Genomic DNA, 20,299 nt, shown 5'->3' with positions numbered 1-20,299 from the left:
CAGAAAGTATAAATCTACCCTGTTTATCTATATTTAAGGAGATTGGAATCATGTGTTGTTCCCATGATCACAGTTACCCAGAGAGACAGGTTAATATGAGAGGATCCAGCCCAAGGTCACCCAGTGAGGTTCATGGAAGAATAAGAACTGAACCCAGATTTAACCCTAACCTTACTCCAGCAAAAAAAGGACTAATACCACATTGGTTATTTACTAGGTTGCTCTGCAAAAACAATATGGCAACATAGCAACTGAAGTACTGGGCTTGAATAGGATAAACTTCAACTGAAATTCACCAAGAGGCCACCAACAAATTTCATCTTCTCAGACTAACCTATCAAAGAAGAAGAAGAAGAAGAAGAAGAGTCCAGTAGCACCTTAAAGACCAAGAGACCAAGCTTCCTTCATCAAATCTGTAAACATGTGTTAACCTTCCATTGATAAGACAGAATAGAATTTCCTCCAAGTATAAATTGTCCATCTAAACCAGCCATTCCTAATGGAGGCCATATGGCTTCCTGGGGTGCCCTTGCACATTTGAAGGGGGCCACAGCATGAAAAATGTGAGAAGGGGGGTGCTGGTAACTGAACCAATGAAATACCCTTTTTGCCATGTATGAAACTTTTCCTAGAAAGTTTGATCTTTGTCAAGGGAAAGAAAAAAATCATGTAATCCATTCCTTTTTGAGTGCCTGAATAAATGCCTTCAAGGAAAAAAATGAACAAACATACTTCTCTTGGCCAAACTATCTAGAAATCTGTCTTGTTTACATAAAGACAAAGCATGTTGAGTATCGTTAGCTCACTCTTAGCTTTTTTTAGTCTAACCCATAGTACAAGTGGCTAGCCTACTGCAAGAGGCTCTGGGACCTGAAAAGAGCTCCTAAAAAGTCTATGGCCCAAGAAATTATGAGAATGGGGGAAGGCGGAGCCATGGCACTTGGATAGCTCGAATACTTCGAGCTCCTGTTCCACTGAGGGTCAATCGCTGCTGTGATTGACAGAATCGGGTTTTGGGTACGATAACCCACCCTTAAATCTTCTCAGGAATTCCTTGTGAATCTCTGGGGCCTCTCTGTTCCGCAGGGAAATTAATCTCCCACTGGAACGTAAGCTCAGTGTGCACAGGGTCCAGCAAGCGCCGTCCGCCATCTTAAAATCTTTTTTCCTTTTCTTCCTTTTTCAACTCTGCAATCTACAAAGCTTATTTTAATCTACAAAGCTAATTGGATACCTCCCAGCAAGACCTTCGACTCACCACAACTCTGGAGTGAAAACATCTGGCAGACATCAGATCGAGCCTGCAAACAGTGAGTGGGGTTTCCCTCGGCACCTTCTTCCCTGGAATGAACTCTCGGCGTGGAGAGTTGCTCTCGCTAATCCAAACAAGCCAGACTGACAGGACTGTCTGATAATACTGAGGGGGGGAAGCTGCCAGATTCCAAGATACTGAATCATTAATCAACGCAGAGATGCAAGTGCTTTTCCGCTTCTCCGTCTTTACTTTTCCCCCGTTTCTGGCTCTGCTTGATGCCACCTCATTCTGAGGCAGGCTAATTTTCTTTTCTAATCAGGAGAAGGACTTAAATCAACTCAATCTAATAAGTAACAGCTCTTATTATCTGTTTTATTATATCTGTTTTTCGTCTTCGAAGATAAGAGAGATTAGAGCCATGGAATCTCGCGAGAACTAAGCCTTAGAGACATTCCTTTAATTAAAAACACTGTTGCTTTCGTTAGGACTCTGTAGGACCTCTACTGGCTACTTGCAAAATTGCAAATATTAAGTCTAACAAAATTCCAAACCTGGAACATGTTTTCGTTTAAAAAATTTGCATATCTTCTAGACAAACAAACACAAGACTTGAAAGAATCTTTAAATGGTTCACTTAAAAATATGCTCATGGAGTTTAAAGGCATTAAGGAAGAAGTCTTTAACAGGAATGATGAACCAATAGTAGTGGCTGATGATAGCTCTAAACAAGATGGAAAATTACCAGCAGAAGAGGAATCTGAAATTATGGAGATAGAAAAGGGGATGTCAGAGTCTTGCAGCTCAGATAAGGACACCCTGCCTGAGAAGATATACAGCCACTCCAAAGCAACAATACTCAAGAAAGACATATGGATCTGCGGTGAAAGCAATCGATTGAAAGGAGCATCATGGAAAAACATCTGTACTGATATTGGAGTCCAGGAGGTACAACTGCTTCAAGATTTATCGATGTATACTCCGAGGGAAAGACTACAACTATACTTTCCCAGCCAAAGACCAATGGGACAGAACATCAGTCAACGGGAGTCACAAGACGTAATAAGCCTCGAAATGAGACCTCCCTAAGAAGCTTGGGGAATGGAAATGCAACACAGTGGTCGAAATTCCTTTCCTCCTTTACCTCCTTTATGTAGCCATATAGGCAATATAACTAGTTAAGAAGTTAATCTGGGGTCTAAGATCTTTTAAGTAAGCTGAATTTGTATTATTAAACCTAATTTCGCAGCGGCTACCAGCCCAAAATCAAAGCATAACTAAAAGGAGACACCTAATGGAATGGGCTTACATTATAGTGTGGGGTTTGAGATTTCCTATGATAGCTGAATTTGAATTATCTAGCATATCTATGTAGTGACTTCCAGCCTAAATTTAAAGCATAACTAAAAAAAGGTTTCTAGCTGAGGAGGTGTATATATAACTAACGAAAAATATTTTCTATTAATTAATGAAGACTCCATTTTATTATTTCTGGTATCAACAATGTATACTTATATATATTTGTTTCCCTTCTTTCCGTACAACTAAGTATTTTTTTTCTCTTTTTTCCCTTTTTCTAGTGAAAATGTGGAGGGCTCTAGGACTATGTTAAGTATAAACTGTTTATGATTGTTAAAACTATCAGAAACTATGCAAACAAATGTTGAAATGATGGTAACAAAGTAGACTTCTCTTTTTAAATGTGGTGCAAACGTGAAAAAGTCTATAAAAAGTCTATAAGCTTTGGGTAAAAGTCCATAATATTGTAGCCAGTCTATAATCTTAAATGGAGAGAAGAGGGTTTGTAAGATTGAAACAGGGAACCAAAATGTTTTTCCACAGCGCTTCCTAACCCACATACAGAGCTTCTTCTACTATGCGACGACGGCAACAAAACTAGAATTGGCCAAGAAATGGAAAACGTAAGAACTACCCTCGACAGAAGACTGGGTGAATAAACTAGCTGATCTTACCAAGATAGCCAAACTGACACTAAGAGGCCTTTCAAGAATAATGGGGCCCTTACCTGAACTATTTACAAAAGGGATTAAAAATGGGGAACCAAGTGTATCAAATGAAGAGTATAGCTCTCCTTTTCTGTACTAACAATGTAGATTGCATGTATCTCACTGTTTTCAACTCTGGAAAATAAAATAAAAACTTTCTATAAAAAAAAAAAAAAGAAATTATGAGAATGGCTGGTCTAAACTATACCCAAGAATCCACCTTTTGTGTCCTGAAACCTACACAGAAGGACATATACTAGGTTTTACCTCCTAGTGCACGCGTACCTTATGGCCATCATTCTGGAGTTTCTGGAGGACTTGCTTGAATCCATTGAGGCTGGGCTGGCCCATGCCAAACACCGAATAGCCCCCTTTGGCCTGCCGAAAGTTCGGAGCACCACAACTGCCGGTGGTGGTGAGGACATCCAACTTACTGTATATATCACGGACCATAAAATATTTCCCCTGTAAAACAGAGATGGGACAACACATTAATGTGAACATGCAAACAAAAGTGAAGAAAATGAAGCAGTAGTCTTAACTAAGTCTGGACCACCTCTTGACTCAATATTCACTAAATATCACTGTCTCTTATGCTTGTCCTCCATCAGCTATGCCCTCATCAAGGACACGCAGCTCCAGGTGTTTCCCATAAGCCTTTGCAAAGCCAGCTACTGATGTGGAAAAAGGTTTCTCAGACTTCCACCAGAATTTCACACAAGAGAGGGTAACACTTCAAGGCCCACTTTTACATAAAAGTGCTAATCAAAGATGAAGTAAAATAAAAGAACTCACTTATATTTCCTTTTGTGTTGTAACACTAAGGAAGCAACACTAAGGGGAAAATGGAATCCAGGACATCTTCAGGAAACCACCATCTCTCAGGTCTGTGACAGTGCAGGGTCACCAACTGCACACCAGGGAGAGCTAGGGTTGCCAACCTTCAGGTGGTGACAGGACATCTCCTGGGATTATAACTGATCTCCAGGTGAAAGAGACCAGTTTACCTGAAGAAAATGGCTGTGTTGGAAGGTGGACTCTATGGCATTCTGATTGCCAGAAAGGTAGTTGTTGGGGTTGGGTGGGACTTGTGTTGAGTAACAGCTGTGCAGATGTGCATGTGGGAGAAATCATACTTGCTTCAGCATCGCTTGGCATTTTCACCCCCTTCCTCCTCCTCCTCAGTACCAGGTGGCTATTTATACAAGGAGGTCACATGAACCCAGAAAGGGTACCCAGGGCTTGGAGGGGACAGCAGCAGTGGATATGCAACCCCTTAGAGGCCAGCAAATGCAAGCAACTAGCGATTTGTGACTCCCAGATCTTGCAGGGAGAAACCAGTTCAGAAAACTGATATTTCCTTGCAGTTACCTGCTGGACAGTGACTCAGCTGATAGCCGTCAAATACTTCTGTGGCTGATCACGGGGAGGATACCAAGGACCTGAATCAGGCCGTCTCCTGAACAGGTCTACCATGCAAGCTTCAAGGGGAATCAGCAAGAGGGTAGAAAGGATGCCACAAGTTTTCCAAGGGTAAGGGGAGGAATATATAGAGGAGAGCATAAAAATCCTATGACTCCAAAAACCATAGTTTATGTGACAGAAAGCTACAGCTCTACAGTGGGCTGAACCTGAAAAATGAATCCTGCATGTAACAGTGGACTTGTCCTCCTATTTGTACACATAGGACAGAGCAATAAAAATCAAAATTAAGCCACACTTTGATATCACATAGCAATCTCACTCTGAAATTGTATAATAAATCTGCTGGCCTCCCTGTACCTTTTGCAGAGGCAGGTCTGTTGCTCTCACCTGTACAAGGTAATGCTCTGGAGCAGAATCTGATATCCGGCCCACAGTATAGCCAGCCTTTAGTAAGTCATCATGAATCTGAAATTCTTCTTTACAATTGTAGCTGTGAAAACCACATCAAATAAATTAATAGAATACACCCCGCCCCCTCCAATTGAATAGTTCTTATGCATTTTCAAGCACTGGATCAATATGCCAGTATTCTGTACAGGCTGATTACTTCTTACTCAGTCTGATCCAATAATGTACTATCCCCTCTTCTGTTTCCCCGATTACCAAGATGTTCACAAAAGAAACCAAGGAAGGGTAAAAAAAATGGGGATGTCTGCATGAGGTCCCCTGGAGGACCGTGTGGAAGCTTCATTTGGTACAAGTGCTATAGCAAGATCACTGATCAGTATTAGTTACTGGTAATATATCTTACCATTTTTTTGAACTGCACAAGCTACCCATCCACTTCCAGGCACAATTCAAACTATTGCAATTATTGTTATTGCATTTAATGTCCTAAACCGGTGGTCCCCAACCATCGGGCCGTGGCCTGGTGCCGAGCCGCGAAGGCCCTGGCACTAGGCCATGGCTCCCTGCCTCCGCAGGGTTGCACTGGGCTGCGTATGCGCGTTTGCGCCATGCGTGGCCGCAAATGCGCATTCGCGGCCCGGCCGCGCATGCATGGCATGCGATCGCCCTCCCCGCCGCTGCCGGTCCGCAGCCTAGAAAAGGTTGAGGACCACTGGAGAGTGGGGTACTTGTGGCCATCTACTCTCATGCAATTTTGCCTGACAATTATGATCTTCCACAATGACCCTCCTTGCATGTGTCCACTCTTATTGAGAAAGGGTCTTCTTGGTGGTGACATCTCAATGATGGGCCCCCTCTCCATGTATACCAATCTGATGCACATTTCAGGCTGAAACATGTCTTCAGTTAAGTATGACATTGGCCTGTATGGGTCTTTTTGCTTTGTTCCTTCATCTATACTTTAGTATTTTCAAGAAATAACATTACAAATTCCTAGGCTTGGATCCTATGCCTTTGCTCTGCAAGAGCTTCTCTCTAGGTGACATGGACACCATCCTCTGCTGTGGAGCTTGTACTGAGCACTTTGAGTCATTAGAAAACACTGGAATTGTATAAGCAGTTCCTCACACCAGAGAAAGTGTGTTCCATAGTAGTAGACCTCTTCCATAGCCCAGAGGGAAAAGCATTTATACCCACAGGTATAGGTCACACATGGTAGCCTGTAGCTTGTATGTAATGCCTGTTTGTTAATTTGATGGTGTTGGGCTTTAATACATTTTAAAATGGTTTTATTGCCTGATGGTTCGAGGCATCAGGAGCCCTAGGTCTGAGAAGCAGGACATACGTGTTGTGAAGGCCAAGAAACTCACGTGATGACTACTGGTGCCACCTTATTGGTAATAATAGATTTGGCTTTGTTGTTGTGGAGACCAACGGTCTGGAAGGAGTGGATGCTGAGGGAATGGCAGTCTTCCATGGTTCCGTTGCCGTGAATGTTCTCAAACGTCGCTGTGGCCACTGTCTGCTGAGCTGTGCTAGCAGTTGTACCCATAATCCACAGGGAACTGTACGAATATAAATCAGAAGGAGAGAAAGAAATACATCCAAACATCAAGACCAGTTTGTTATTTGTTTAAGATGAGGAGTGCATTTATAATGAAATAACCCCTTACAACCCCTCCCTGCAAGCACGCTAAGCTCTTTGGTTCAGCATCTGCTCAGGGTCCCTGGCCTGAATGAGGTGGAATTGGCCTTGGCTAGGACTTTTGCATAGATTTCCATGACACCTCCCTCCTTTGTATCAACACTTTTGCCTCAGAATGAATACCATCACCTAGCCTATGTGAGCACATGAAACTACCTAGCACTGTGTAACAGCTTTGGTCTATCAAGGTCAGAACTGATCTTTATCTGTAAAGAACTGCAAAGATTAATCCTGCTGCAAAATTAATACTGCTGCTCTCCTTGGATTGAAAGAGAGTAATTTTTCGGCACAAAATGTAGCTTCCCAAGCAGAATGCAGCAATGCAGTCTGTTTTTTTAAATTTGCTTTTTGGCTGAATTCCAATATGAATTTTGTGGCATCAATTTTTAACAATTGGCTTCAAAAGGGTTTGTTGGCATCAAGAGCCAGAGAAATTGTTAACTATCAGCCAGCAGGTGGCCCATCTGAGCAAATGGAGGATTTGCAAGCAGACCAAAGCAAATGGCACACACATGCAAGTACACACACACACACACACACACACACACACACGCAAGTACACACACACACACCCCTCCCCAGCTCATGTAAGTTCTAATGTGTGTGTCCCCAAGAAGGTGAGGGGCTGGACTGGAAGGCCCTCTGTGGTCTCTTCCAGTGCTGTGTGATTCTCATTCTGATGCTCACTCTGTGTGCATGAGCATAAATCAAGATAACCTGTCACTGAAGAAGAAGAAGAGTTGGTTCTTATATGCCACTTTTCTCTACCCGAAGGATTCTCAAAGCGGCTTACAGACACCTTCTCTTTCCTCCCCCCACAACAGACACCCTGTGAGGTGGGTGAGGCTGAGAGAGCCCTGATATCACTGCTCGGTCGGAACAGCTTTATCCGTGCCGTCACCCAGCTGGGTGCATGTGGGGGAGTGCATAATCAAACCTGGCTTGCCAGATTAGAAGTCCACACTCCTAAACCACTACACCAGACTGGTTGCAGGAAGGGGGAAGTCAATATTCTTACCATACTGCAACTCTGATGATTTGTTTAATGTGAGACCCTGGCTCATTGGCAGACCTTTTTTTCTGACACCCATGTAATGCACTGTCTATGCAGAATAAGACAATAGCTGAGAGTGGTGATCCTAGACATTATAATCTTAGAAGGTGGACTCCAAAAAGAAACGCTATAGAAGTATTTGTTGGGGCTACACCAAACAGATTTCCCTTGACCACCCAGCTAAACTTCAGAATTGGTTTTAGATAGGAGTGCATTGTATAATGATATTGACCACTGAGGAAGACCCACGAGGGTCGAAATGCGTTTGGTCTGTTCATGTGCAGTTAGATCTGTATTGTTTGTACTTTGTTTTTAACATTATATTGGTGCACTTAAATATTCGTTATAATTTTTATATTGATTTATAGCTCAACTTTTGAGTTCCTGACTTTGTTAAGGTTGGGTTTCCGTACCCTTTTTGGTTTTGCATTTCAGGGCAGTTTGCAACATTCCTGTATACAATCAATATAGAAACAGTAAAACAGCATTCCATTACAACAATATTAAAACCTATACAAACAATCAACTCAGCTGATGGCCCTAGCTGTTCTATGGTTTGTCAGCATAGTTCTAATTTTGCTTTTTGTTTTTTCAATTCAGTCCTCAGATTTCAAGTTTCACATTCTGGGGGGAGTCCATGCGGAGGGGACACAGGCGATGTTCTAGATCAGTGGTCCCCAACCTTTCCGAGGCTGGGGACCGGCAGGGCATCGGGCCGCGCCCCCGCGGACCGCGCCCGTGCGGGCCACGCCCGCGGATCGGGCCGCGCCCACGGATCGGGCCGCACCCGAGCCGCGCCCGGGCCGCGCCCACGGATCAGGCCGCGCCCACGGGCCGCGCCCGCGGATCGGGCCGAGAGGGCGTGGCCCGCACAGGCGCGGCCCGGCCCTGATTCCCTCTCCCCGCCCTCCCGCGGTAAGTAGCTTCCCGGGCCGCAAGCTTGCGGCCTGGGAAGTTTTTTACTGCGGGGGCGGGGCGGGGAGAGGGAGCCGCGGCCCGGTGCCATGGCCTTCGCGGCCCGGCACCGGGCCGCGGCCCGCAGGTTGGGGACCACTGTTCTAGATGCTATTGTTGGTGAGGTTCATCGGCCCCTACCAAATGCCTGGTAGAAGAGCTCTGTTTTGCAGGTTCTGAGGAACTAAGTCAGCTCTGACAGGACCCGCAGATCTTCCAAGAGCTCATTCCACCAGATGGGAACCAGGACCAAAATGTCCTGGCCATGGCTGAGGCCAAACATACCTCTCTTGAGTCAGGAATCACCAGCCTATTGGTACTTGCAGAGCATAATACCCTTCAGGGAGATTAATCAGTTACTTATTTCAGGATATTTACACACTGTCTTTCTGTGTCACTACTCTCAAGATAGCTTTCAGTATTAAAACAGTACAGAACAATAAATACAATACAAGGAATAACACTCCTAGAAACCAAAATAAACAAATCCTGTCTCGCAGCAGTATTAAAACAATCAATATGACAATGGAGACACACAAGGGAGTAGAAATCATCAGCAACAATTAAAAAACAGGGAGAACAAAAATATTTCAGTACTGCACCAAAATCTAATAAACTTAATGTCACATCTATCTGCAGGGGTGGTTCCACAGATAGTCTGCTCCAGAAGGAAAGGCCGTGACTCTTCTGGTCATTCCCCCAATTTCATAAACTAACAGGTTCATATGGCAGGATGTACAGGCTCATATATCAGTAGCCAGTCCTTTAAGTACTCTAAAGCCTTAGTGCTTAGTTACTAGAACCAGAACCTGTGCCTCGAAGCAGACTGGAAACTAACTGTGAATTGGGCAAACTGTGTTCCCAAAACCTCTTCCAAAAAGCAACTTTGCTGTTGTATTTTGCATGAGCTGAAGCATTTTGCCAGCCTCCAAGTGCAGTCCTACATATATCATATTGCAGTAGTCTACTCTGAGTGTAATCAAAGCTTGGAAACCTATGGCCAGGTCATATGTCTCAAAGCCAACACACTGTAGTCTAACCTGGATGTGATCAAAGCTTGGACAACTGTGGCCAGATCATGCCTTGCAAAGTAGCCAAAGCCAGCACACCAACTTGAAGCTGCATAAAAGGCACTAGGTGCCACAGAGGAGACCTGTATACGGGGATACAACATAATCTGGATGTTCCAAAGTGACATATTAATATGTGAGTGTGCCCAGATATGCAGTCTGACCAGATTATGTTCCACCCTTCTATCACTTGAAATTTGTGAACCACTTTTATTTCAATGTGTAGTTTAATCCCAGAATTGACAGCTTTTGTGCAAAAGCAACATTCCTTAGCCTTCTCTTGATGTCTAGCACAACATACTCACTGCAACAAGTTGCAGCTGGTTGTCTTTGAAGCAATGGAGAGTCGTGTCTACAACTCCAAGTCCTCCAACAAAGGTACACGGAACTGCTAGCTTGGAGAAATCTCCCCCCCCCCCACCACCTCTTGCCTTTAAGATTCAGCCAGCCAATCAAGGCAGAACCCAACTTCTTTCTCTGCACTTCCCTCCCTGGAACAATTCTTCTACAACTGCAATGAGAAATCATACCACCAACTCACAGAAACCCTGCATTTCATCTTCTCCCCTTCTGTGGTAACGTGAGATAACAGATGACATCCCATTATGCAACTTCATCCCATTGTTACCAGACCCCAAGCCACCTCACTGATTACAGTTGGTATGAATGACGAAACTCGCAAAGCAAGCATGTCACATGTTCTATTTTACTAGTTATAACACGAGAAAATTGGAGGAGGAAGCAAGAATGAGCTATGGGGACACAGTTGTTCAATGATAACTCCATGCTTGTCATAATATATGGCTCTGGCCTGAGGGTTTTCTTCCCTGAACGTACAGCATGAGCAACATAATACAGTCAACAGTTCTTAAATAGGATAAGCCCTTCCTTCCCACCTTCCAACTCCAGTAACATGTTTCTTCCATCACTAGATTATTTTACACCAATGATCACCAATGTGATACCCATGGGCTCCAAAGAACTGTTCTAGTCATTCTCTGCCTCAAAAGAGGAGCTGCTTCAAAAGAACCCAGGAAGAACCCAAAGGAACCTATCGTAGGAGGATGTATGGCTTGCAACCACCCAACATTTCCTGATTGGCTCTATCCAACCGTGACTGCCATTTTGTAATTGATCATGCCATACGTAGCTGCCATGTTGTGGTGGTGTCCACCCCCCATCCTCAAAACACTAAAAATGCCCACAGGCTCAACAAGACCAGGGACCCTGATTACAAGATTCCTGGGTGGGGGGGGGGGGAGCAGACTACAAGAGGACATGGTTAGCTCTTTTCATTTAATTTGGCTGCCAAAAGAAAACATGAGCCAGATAGGAGGCAGACAGATTGCTAAATACAGTAATTTCAGAACACTTAATTCCTTAGACTGAGGCAAGGTAGGTAGAATAATCCTCCTGTCCTCTCCTTTTCCATGATCCACTTGTGTGTAGCTGGAAAAGAGATTTCACAAAAGCTGAGTCTGAAACACTGACTTGGAATTTGATCCATGATCAATCACCATACCAGCAATCAATCAATACTGTGCAGTACTTTATTAATGAGATATCTGCCTCCAGATGCAACACTCTTGCTTATTTGTATTGTGCTAGAATCTGAAACGGAAAAACGTGACAAAGACTTTCATTATCCTAGCAAAAGGACAAATACTTTATGTGAATATGGCAACTGATGGATAGAGGGTACGTTATCCCTCACTCAGTCGGCTTCCTATAAAAATTCCTTTAAGAAATTAAGAGAAGAGAGGGAGGCCATATAGAAAGTTTTTCCAGAATATGTTTTTCATTCCTTTATCCATTTAAATGAGTAGCCGTGTTGGTCTGAAGTAACACAATAAAATCAGAATCCAGTAGCCCCTTTAAGACCAACAAAGATTTATTCAAGGCGTGGGGAGGGTGCGAAAACTCTCCCCACGCCTTGAATAAATCTTTGTTGGTCTTAAAGGTGCTACTGGACTCTGACTTTATCCATTTACCCATTAATGCAGCCTAAGTAGCATATCCATCAATGTAGTCACCTTGTATAAGGTTCTTCACATCAAATTTTATGTTCCTGAGCCGTTCTTGATTTTATAATTAATATGGTCTTCAGAAGGCATAACAGCAGGAATAAGCTTGAAAAATAGCCCCTTTTGATGCCCTGAAACTATGATTTCTTGTGAAAAATTTTGAGAAACCTACCCAACGAAATTTATTTTCTGCCAAAGACCATTTGTCAACCAATATATTTGCACAGAACCATTATTCTTCATACGGACCAACCACCATGCTTAAACAAATAATATGGATGTTTAATAAGATAATGACCTCCATCTCCTATATTTGCAGTAATATCCCACTACAAGTCAGATCCTACTTCGCACGGTTGTGGGAAATCTAATGAGGATATTATAGCATTTCTACATGAGACTCTATGAAGTTCCATAACCACTTCTTGAAAGCTGGCACAGCATAGTGGCCAAGTATGCAAGCTGGAGGATATACAACCTGTACTTGGGCATCTGCACAACCCTCCTGGAAGGACAGAAGCTCTTTCATTTTTGTCAAGTGGTCCATAAGACTGAAAGACAGTAACCCAAACAAGTGTATCGAGCAAATGAGGCATGGCCCCCCCAACCCAAATTCATCATAGTCCAATGAATTACATATTTGCAGTATCTGCCTTACCTGCTGGCATCCCTGGGAAATGGTTACCAGATTGGGTCCATTGTAACAAATCCTCTGTAATGATTATATACATCAGCGAGGCATGCAGCAATCCAGCCAGAAATGGTTAAACTTTTCCAACAAAACAGCCAATGTGAGAGAATAACTCCCTACACAATTAGTTTAGGAAAAATCCCATTTGTAAACCTTGAGACTTAACGTGCTGTCACTTGAGAAGACAGATAACGGTTAGTCATGTTTCATATTCCAAGCCGCTTCAAAAGATACAGATACGGCACAAGTTGGCCAGCACGCTACTTGCAGAAATAGCTTTATAAAAGGCAAGGCCCCTTTTTATCCTCAAAAACCTCAATTCTCTTTTAAGGAGAAGTTAACTCCAGATGTTGCATGAAAACAGAAGAATAATTGGCCGCCTAGGGATAGATTTCTGCTGGGGGGTTTATTGCCTTCTGTCTTTATGAATTAGCATTCAAGTGGCATTTATTTTTGGGTTGAACTAAGCAAGACAGATTCTTAGCAAAGTCTTAAAAGTAATTCAGAGAGCCATTCTACCCTTCCTTTATTATTATTAGATAGAAATTATTATGTTTGCTGAGCCTTTTTCAGAAGGTAGAATCCCATATGGAATTCAAGTTTTTCTCCTGAGAACAGAAGTAGCTCCCTATCGTCCTACTGAAATGTGTCTTGTCATACCTGTGGGAGTTCTCACAGAGCCCCAGAGAGCCCTGGCTGGGGATTTCTGCACTAGAGACAGAGGCCTAAGCTGCTGCTGGATGAAAGGAGGAAAACACAGATGACCGCTCAGTTGTAGTATAATCAACCCAAGGAACAAAACATCAAGTTGATGCTCCCAAATAAGCTGTGATGTCACTGTTTATTCAAAGCAATGGCTGAAACCACACCAGTTGAATTGGTTTTTCGATGGACTTCCTCAGTAGCCAATATCTAAAAGTAACGAAAATGCAATCCTCGAGGAAGACACAGTTCTACAGTTTGAAATCTCTTCGAGGTAGACCGAAAGTCACTTCATAGATGAAGTTCTGTTAGTACAGGCTTTCTCATCCAGAGTTTCATAAAACCTTGGGGGTTTTTTAATGACCCTGGAAAGATTTCCCGAATGGGTGGGAAGTTAATTATTTTTATATGTATATTTTGAATTTGTTAAACATTTATTGGGTGATATGATCATATATGGTCATGTTGACCCACCCACTCCTCCCAAAATGGCCAACGATGGGCCTGGAGAGCATGGGAGAGCATGTACACAGCTATGCTTCCCAACCATATTCTGCCACTTCTGAGGTTTCTCAGAGCTTGAAGGATGTTTCAGGGGGTTCTCAATGATAAAAAGGTTGAGAAAGACTGTGTTAGTAGATATCAGCTGCTGAGGAAGTCCATCAAAAAACCAATTCAACCAGTGTTGTTTTCAGCGATAACTTTGAATAAGCACATTTATCTCAGCTTATTTGGGAGCCTCAACTAAGTGTTTAGTTCCTTCGGTGAAAGAAGGAGGCAGACAGAAGGGGCCAAAGAAGACAGAAACAGAGACCCTAAAAGGAATAAAAAAGACATGAGGGAGTGGTACAGAAAAATGAGAAGGAAGATATCTGGAGAGGAAAACAAGGCCTGAGGGAAACTGGAAAATCAGACCAAGCAGCAATACGGAAATGGGAAAGGAGTGGTGGCAGCTCACAATTGGGACCCAGCTGGCCCTCATAAAAGCAAGAGGTATGCCATACCTTAGCAGCATTACACGTTGATTTCGGTCTTCAAAAACTGTTAGCCTTAGCGTTTGGGGAACTGTGCCTTGAGTCACCGTGGTGAAAGAGGTGGTGGTAGAAATGTTTTAACAATATACTGAATGCTGTAGAACAGCATTTTTCATGTTAGGGACCAGGGATCCCAAATAGTCTTGTGAGTCACCTCAAATAAATGGAGACTGATCATGTCATTGGAAAGAAGAATTGGGAGGGGGCAACCACTTTCCATTAGGGCAGGGGTAGTCAACCTGTGGTCCTCCAGATGTTCATGAACTACAATTCCCATGAGCCCCTGCAAGCATTTGCTGGCAAGGGATCATGGGAATTGTAGTCCACCAACATCTGGTGGACCACAGGTTGACTACCCTGGCATTAGGGCACTGTCCCTGTGGTACTCATCAGTAGTGCTTTAATGGAAATGGCAAGGATGTTGGCCAAGGAGCTTCCAGGGCCTCCTATCTTTCTGAAGAGCCTCAGGGTCTCACAAGGAGATTAAGGCCTCTCCAGCGCACTTTGAGAATAGCTGGGAGTACGGTTGCCAACTCTGACAGGAAATTCATGGAGATTTGGGGGTGGTGCCTGTGAGAAAGAAGTCACTGGGGATGAGATGCCATAGAACAGGGGTGGCCAAACTGTGGCTCTCTGGATGTCCATGGACTACAAATACCATGAGCTCCGGCTGCTGTAATTGTAGTCCATGGACATCCAGAGAGCCACAGTCTGGCCACTCCTGCCCTAGAATCTACTCTCTGAACTGGTATCTGTGGTATGGAAATCAATGAACTTCAGAACCTATCTGGACATTAGCTATTCTAGCTACGAGGCATCGGAGCAAGACAAACTGTGCTTCTTTCCCAGGTGAATGGCAGGCAGGGATAAAGAAGAGAAAATAAGAACTAGGTGGCAAAGAATCCACTTTTTCTCCTGTTCTAGGCAAAGTGGCTGTCTGGTGTATGGCATGTGCTGGAAAGGAGGGAGACCTTAAAATGCTTCTGTCAAAAAGGTGTTCTCGTGTTGAGATCTGACGACTTCTGTTGTGGAGAAATTCTAGTTAATTGCTATGAGTTTGTTCCTTATTATAAAAGGTATTGAACTGCTTTCTAAAGAAAATAGAACAAAAGTATCTCATTCTTTCCACTGACCACGAGGCAAAACACCTACCCAAATGCTTCCAAGGCAAAGAGTAAGTTCTAAATCTCATGCTAGAGAAAAGCCTTTTTCCACTCGGGGGGGGGGGGGGGGAGTAGTGCCACAAATATTCCAGAAGCTTAATCCTAAACAGAGTCACACCCTTCTAACTCCATTGAAGTCAACGGGTTTAGAAGGGCGCGTCTTGGTTAAGGAGTGTGCTGTAACATAACCAAAGGCCATTCAGTGGAGGATTAGACAAATTTTCTTTTAAAAACTCTGGAGAGAATTTCTTTCTGCTGTCAGCCTTTTTTTGACTACAATTCCCTTGACGTGACTTAAGAAAGCTTTCTGGAGACAGCTGGGTACTGGACGCCTTAAGACAGCAAACATTGTTAAGAAGTGAAACACCAGAAATACGTTAAACATGGCTGCAGGAAGCATTCTGAGGACTCCTTCACACAGAAATACGATGCCCTTCAAAACAACAGCTGAAGCTTTAGGCAAAGCTGGGACATATTCTATTTAGAGACAACTCTGCTTTTGTAACAGACCTCTCTCTTTCAATTGGTAAGTACTATTTGGTCCACGTTTACATCTGCGTAGGATCTTTTTAAAAACTGAGACACAGAACTTTTTGTTTGCAGAGGTCAGGGTTGCCTTTTTATCAAGGGTACTGCAAACAAAGCACCAGGAAACCTAAATTCAAATCCTCTCAGTTATGAAGTTGACAGGATAGTTTTGGCATCGCTGTTCCTCAACTCTGCACTCCTCATGGGGCAATGGTTAGACTGCCGAGCTTGGATCAGCAAGATCCAGGTTCAGATCCCCACTTTTCTGTGGAAGCTCACCAGGAGACCTTGGGCTACTTGCTTGCTCCCAGTTTAACATAATTCAGAGGGCTGTTGTGAAGACAAAATGAAGAAGGAAAAGACGTTGTGAACCACTTTAGGTCTACATAGGGGAGAAAAGTGGGCTACAGATTTTTAATTTTTTTTTACTTTTATTTATTTTTAGGTCATACAACATGGTTATTTGAGATACTTCATATTTATTAGAAAATAAGGACATTATTTACATGATGATGGAGGGAAGAGTCCTTTGAGCACACTGGTGGAATGACAACTTTATAATATTGCAGCAACAGGAACAATTCAGTCGACATACTTCCCATGAATATCACCATCTCGGAAGACGAAATAGTCCTTGTCACCCAATACCACCTTTGTGCCACCATATTCTGGTAGTAACACCTTCCCACCAACTTTCACACTAACTGGCTGAGGTTTCTCATCCTTTCCTTGAGAGCCTGACCCAACTACCACCACGGTGACCTGCAGCACCTTCCCTTGCTATTTCTCTGGGAGCACGATGCCACCTTTGGTGACAGTCTCAACTGCACATCTTTTGACAAGGACCCGGTTCAAGAGGGAAAGGGATTTCTTAAATGCCTGGCCCACCATGGCGCATGCTGGGAGTGCTCTCTTGTGAAGTATATGTTAATATAAAGCAGTGGTTCTCAACCTGTGGGTCGGGACGTCACTGGGGGTCACATGGCCCCTTCTGGGGGGTCCCCAGGGCAGAGTCTGCACTTACTTTGTTTATTCCATTGTCAACCCTGTTGAATTCAGATCGAATTGAACTCGGGTCTTCCTCTCCCCCCCCCCATTGAAACAGGAAAGTGGTTAGGCTAGTTCTGCATGTGGTTAGGCTAGTTTAGAAGGGGGGGGAGCCAAGGCTCTTTCTTTCTTTTCTTGAAGGGGGGGGAGAGGAGCCAAGCAGGAAGCCTCTTTCTTTTCTTGGATGCGGGGGGGAGAGGATCGAAGAAGGCAGAGGAGTGAGAAAAAATCCAAGGCCGACAGATGATGAAAGAAATTAGGGACTTCTCCTTTAAGGCAAGCTTGTCACATGGCCATCTTTGGCCAATCAGAGCGTCTCTACCACGGAGGTAATCCGAATCTTGAAATATTGAGCATTAAAAGCACTCTAAGATATCACACAATAATTCAAACCCGGTTTGCCAGATTAGAGGTCCACACTCCTAACCACTATACCAAGCTGGCTCTCAAGGCCAAGTTCTCTGGAGAGAGGGAGGATGGAAACATATATGACACCACAAAAGCCTATGCTGGCAGCTCCGTGGATTGTGAGGGGCTGACATCTTGGGATGATCAAATGGCTGGCAGTTGACAACTGAAGGGAGCACTGTGAGGTTTTGTGCTTTCTTGAGGGAACAGAAGATTTCTGTGGAAACCATTCCAGAGAAGATAATCTGTGAAACAGTGAGAAGGGCAGCTGGCAGAAGAGTGGCCCTTTTCTCACAAAGGCCTTTTCTTCCATAGGCCTTTTCTGCTGCTGTTGCTTCTTAGAGTCTAGAAAAAAGAGAGAGCTTGCCAAGCAACATATTTGTATTGTTAACAGTGTTTTGTTTGGAACTCACAATTCTACACCCCTGACTTTCCCCAACAAGGGTTGCCAACCATCAGGTGGCAGACAGAGATTGCCAGCTGCTACAATTGATCTCCAGGCAACATAGATCAATACACCAGGAGAACATGGCTGATTTGGAAAGTGGATTCTATGGCATTACACCTGAAGTCCCTCCTCTCCTCAAACCCCGCCCTTCTCAGGCTCCACCCCCAGCATCTCCAGGTATTTCCCAGCCCAGAGCTAGCAATTCTATTCCTAAAGGTAAAGGTAAAGGTATCCCCTGTGCAAGCACCGAGTCATGTCTGACCCTTGGGGTGACGCCCTCTAGCGTTTTCATGGCAGACTCAAAACCGACCTCGGAAGGATGGAAGGCTGAGTCAACCTTGAGCTGGCTGCTGGGATTGAACTCCCAGCCTCATGGGCAAAGCTTTCAGACTGCTGCCTTACCACTCTGCGCCACAAGAGGCTCTAATTCTATCCCTACCTTTCAACAAAGGTAGCCCAATGCATCTTTTTCAAGGACCACAACTTTTTCAAGGATTCATCAAGAGACACGACTCCATCATGGGATATCACTCTTCCATCTGACAAAGGGAGCTTGAACTCTTAAAAGCCCATAGCCCACAAATCTTGTGGGTCTCTAAAGTGCTACTGGATTAGAATCTACCCATTCCGGTTCAGACCAACATGGCTCCCCCTTTGAAACTATCACTCCAGCTAATCCTTGATAGTATTTTTGAATTCTCTGTTTCCCCTCACCCTCTACTGGCAGTGCCCCCAGGGAACAGCACTGAGTGAACAAAATATATATCGACAAAGTCTGTAGATCAACCTTTTGATTGTGGAGGGACCTCTGAAAATTATTCAGGCTTCGGGAAGCCCCAGAAGTGGTGACATGCCCTCCAGAGAAGTGGACACAGAAGTAAGATGTGGGAGCCAGCCAATCAATTGATCATTTACCATTTCCATTGCAAAGAAAGAGACTAAGCCCGTGGATCAATAGGGAAAGTGGGCTCTGGTGACATCTATTGACGTCAACAGCATAACCCCTTAGAACCCTGTTTGGGAATCCATGCTGTAGACCAGAGGTAGTCAAACTGCGACCCTCCAGATGTCCATGGACTACAATTCCCATGAGCCCCTGCCAGCATTTGCTGGCAGGGGCTCATGGGAATTGTAGTCCATGGACATCTGGAGGGCCGCAGTTTGACTACCCCTGCTGTAGACAGTCATGTTGGTCCATAGATTTGAGATTATAAAATGCAAAATCATTACACAGTTATGAAAGATCCCATCTCAATCAACTGTCCAATCTGAGCTCACTGAATACAATAAATGCCAGGAAGTCAAGCAGCCGACTCTCTCAATTTTCCATTGGATTTTTCCATGTAACTATGCAAAGCAAAGACCAAAGCAATTTAATTGGATGGAAGTGAGCTCATAACAGCAAGCACGTATCTTTAGCAACCAACAACACGGGGAGGAGGGAGATGAAAAAAGACACATGACTGTCACTCCTAAGTCCTTGAAATATTGGAAACTTCCATAGATACTTTAAGGTCCCACAAGTTTGTAAAACTATAGGTTGTTTTATTTAAGACTTAAAACAAAAATAAAACCAGGTTTTATACAAACATTTTCTGAATATGACATGTGGAATATTCCCCCCCCCCAAAAAAAAAGTCCAAAAAAGCTTTTATTAAAGGGGGGGGGGGGGAGAACCAGTTGTTTTAGAAGAAGAAGAAGAGTTGGTTCTTATATGCCGCTTTTCCCTACCCAAAGGAGGCTCAAAGCGGCTTACAGTCGCCTTCCCATTCCTCTCCCCACAACAGACACCCTGTGGGGTGGGTGAGGCTGAGAGAGCCCTGATATCACTGCCCGGTCAGAACAGTTTTATCGGTGCCGTGGCGAGCCCAAGGTCACCCAGCTGGTTGCATGTGGGGGAGTGCAGAATCGAACCTGGCATGCCAGATTAGAAGTCCGCATTCCTAACCACTACACCAAACTGGCTCTTACAACATATTAGGTTCAAGTCTACTGAGGAAAGATTAATACAACAACAGCAATGCCTTTATTGGCATATTAGGCCAATGGGAAATGAGAACATAAAAGCCTGCCTCTCTCGTATCATCACCAGGAAATTTAGCAGCAACTAGCAGCTGGTTTTAGGCATCAACTTGCTGTGCTGGAGAAGATGGACTTGTGGCTGAATTGCTTTGCTGCATAATGCTGCTTCATTCATTCAGGTTTCTGATCGGTCAATCCAACATGGTAAGCTATAATTATGTAGGGCTGTCTGGGACGGCTTTCAGTGAAGATGGCAAAGCAAGCATGCTTAGAGTGCCAAATGTCCTCCATCGAAGACAGAAGAATGAATGGGCCACATTTACATTTGTATAGGAGAAGGCCCATTAGTATTTCCTAG

The 20,299-nt window shown here is 43.9% G+C and overlaps 1 protein-coding gene and 1 pseudogene across 4 annotated transcripts in view; both read right to left on the bottom strand.

Annotated features, from left to right (window-relative positions):
• PALD1 (phosphatase domain containing paladin 1) overlaps positions 1-20,299 on the bottom strand; it is a 133,368-nt gene that overhangs the window by 72,681 nt on the left and 40,388 nt on the right. For all 4 annotated transcript variants that reach the window (XM_077350489.1, XM_077350491.1, XM_077350488.1 and 1 more), the window contains exons 2-4: positions 6,462-6,656; positions 5,071-5,173; positions 3,544-3,723 (exon numbers count right to left, since the gene is read on the bottom strand). In XM_077350489.1, the coding sequence (XP_077206604.1) occupies positions 3,544-3,723; positions 5,071-5,173; positions 6,462-6,643 (465 nt within the window). In that variant the 5' untranslated portion in view covers positions 6,644-6,656. The remainder of the gene's footprint in view (positions 1-3,543; positions 3,724-5,070; positions 5,174-6,461; positions 6,657-20,299) is intronic.
• Positions 16,536-16,907, bottom strand: LOC143842673 (10 kDa heat shock protein, mitochondrial pseudogene; annotated as a pseudogene).

This window comes from Paroedura picta, chromosome 8 (genome assembly GCF_049243985.1).
Source record: "Paroedura picta isolate Pp20150507F chromosome 8, Ppicta_v3.0, whole genome shotgun sequence".
NCBI lineage: Eukaryota > Metazoa > Chordata > Lepidosauria > Squamata > Gekkonidae > Paroedura > Paroedura picta.
The sequence above is the reverse complement of the archived record's forward strand: the minus strand, read 5'-3'. Positions and strand labels throughout refer to the sequence as shown.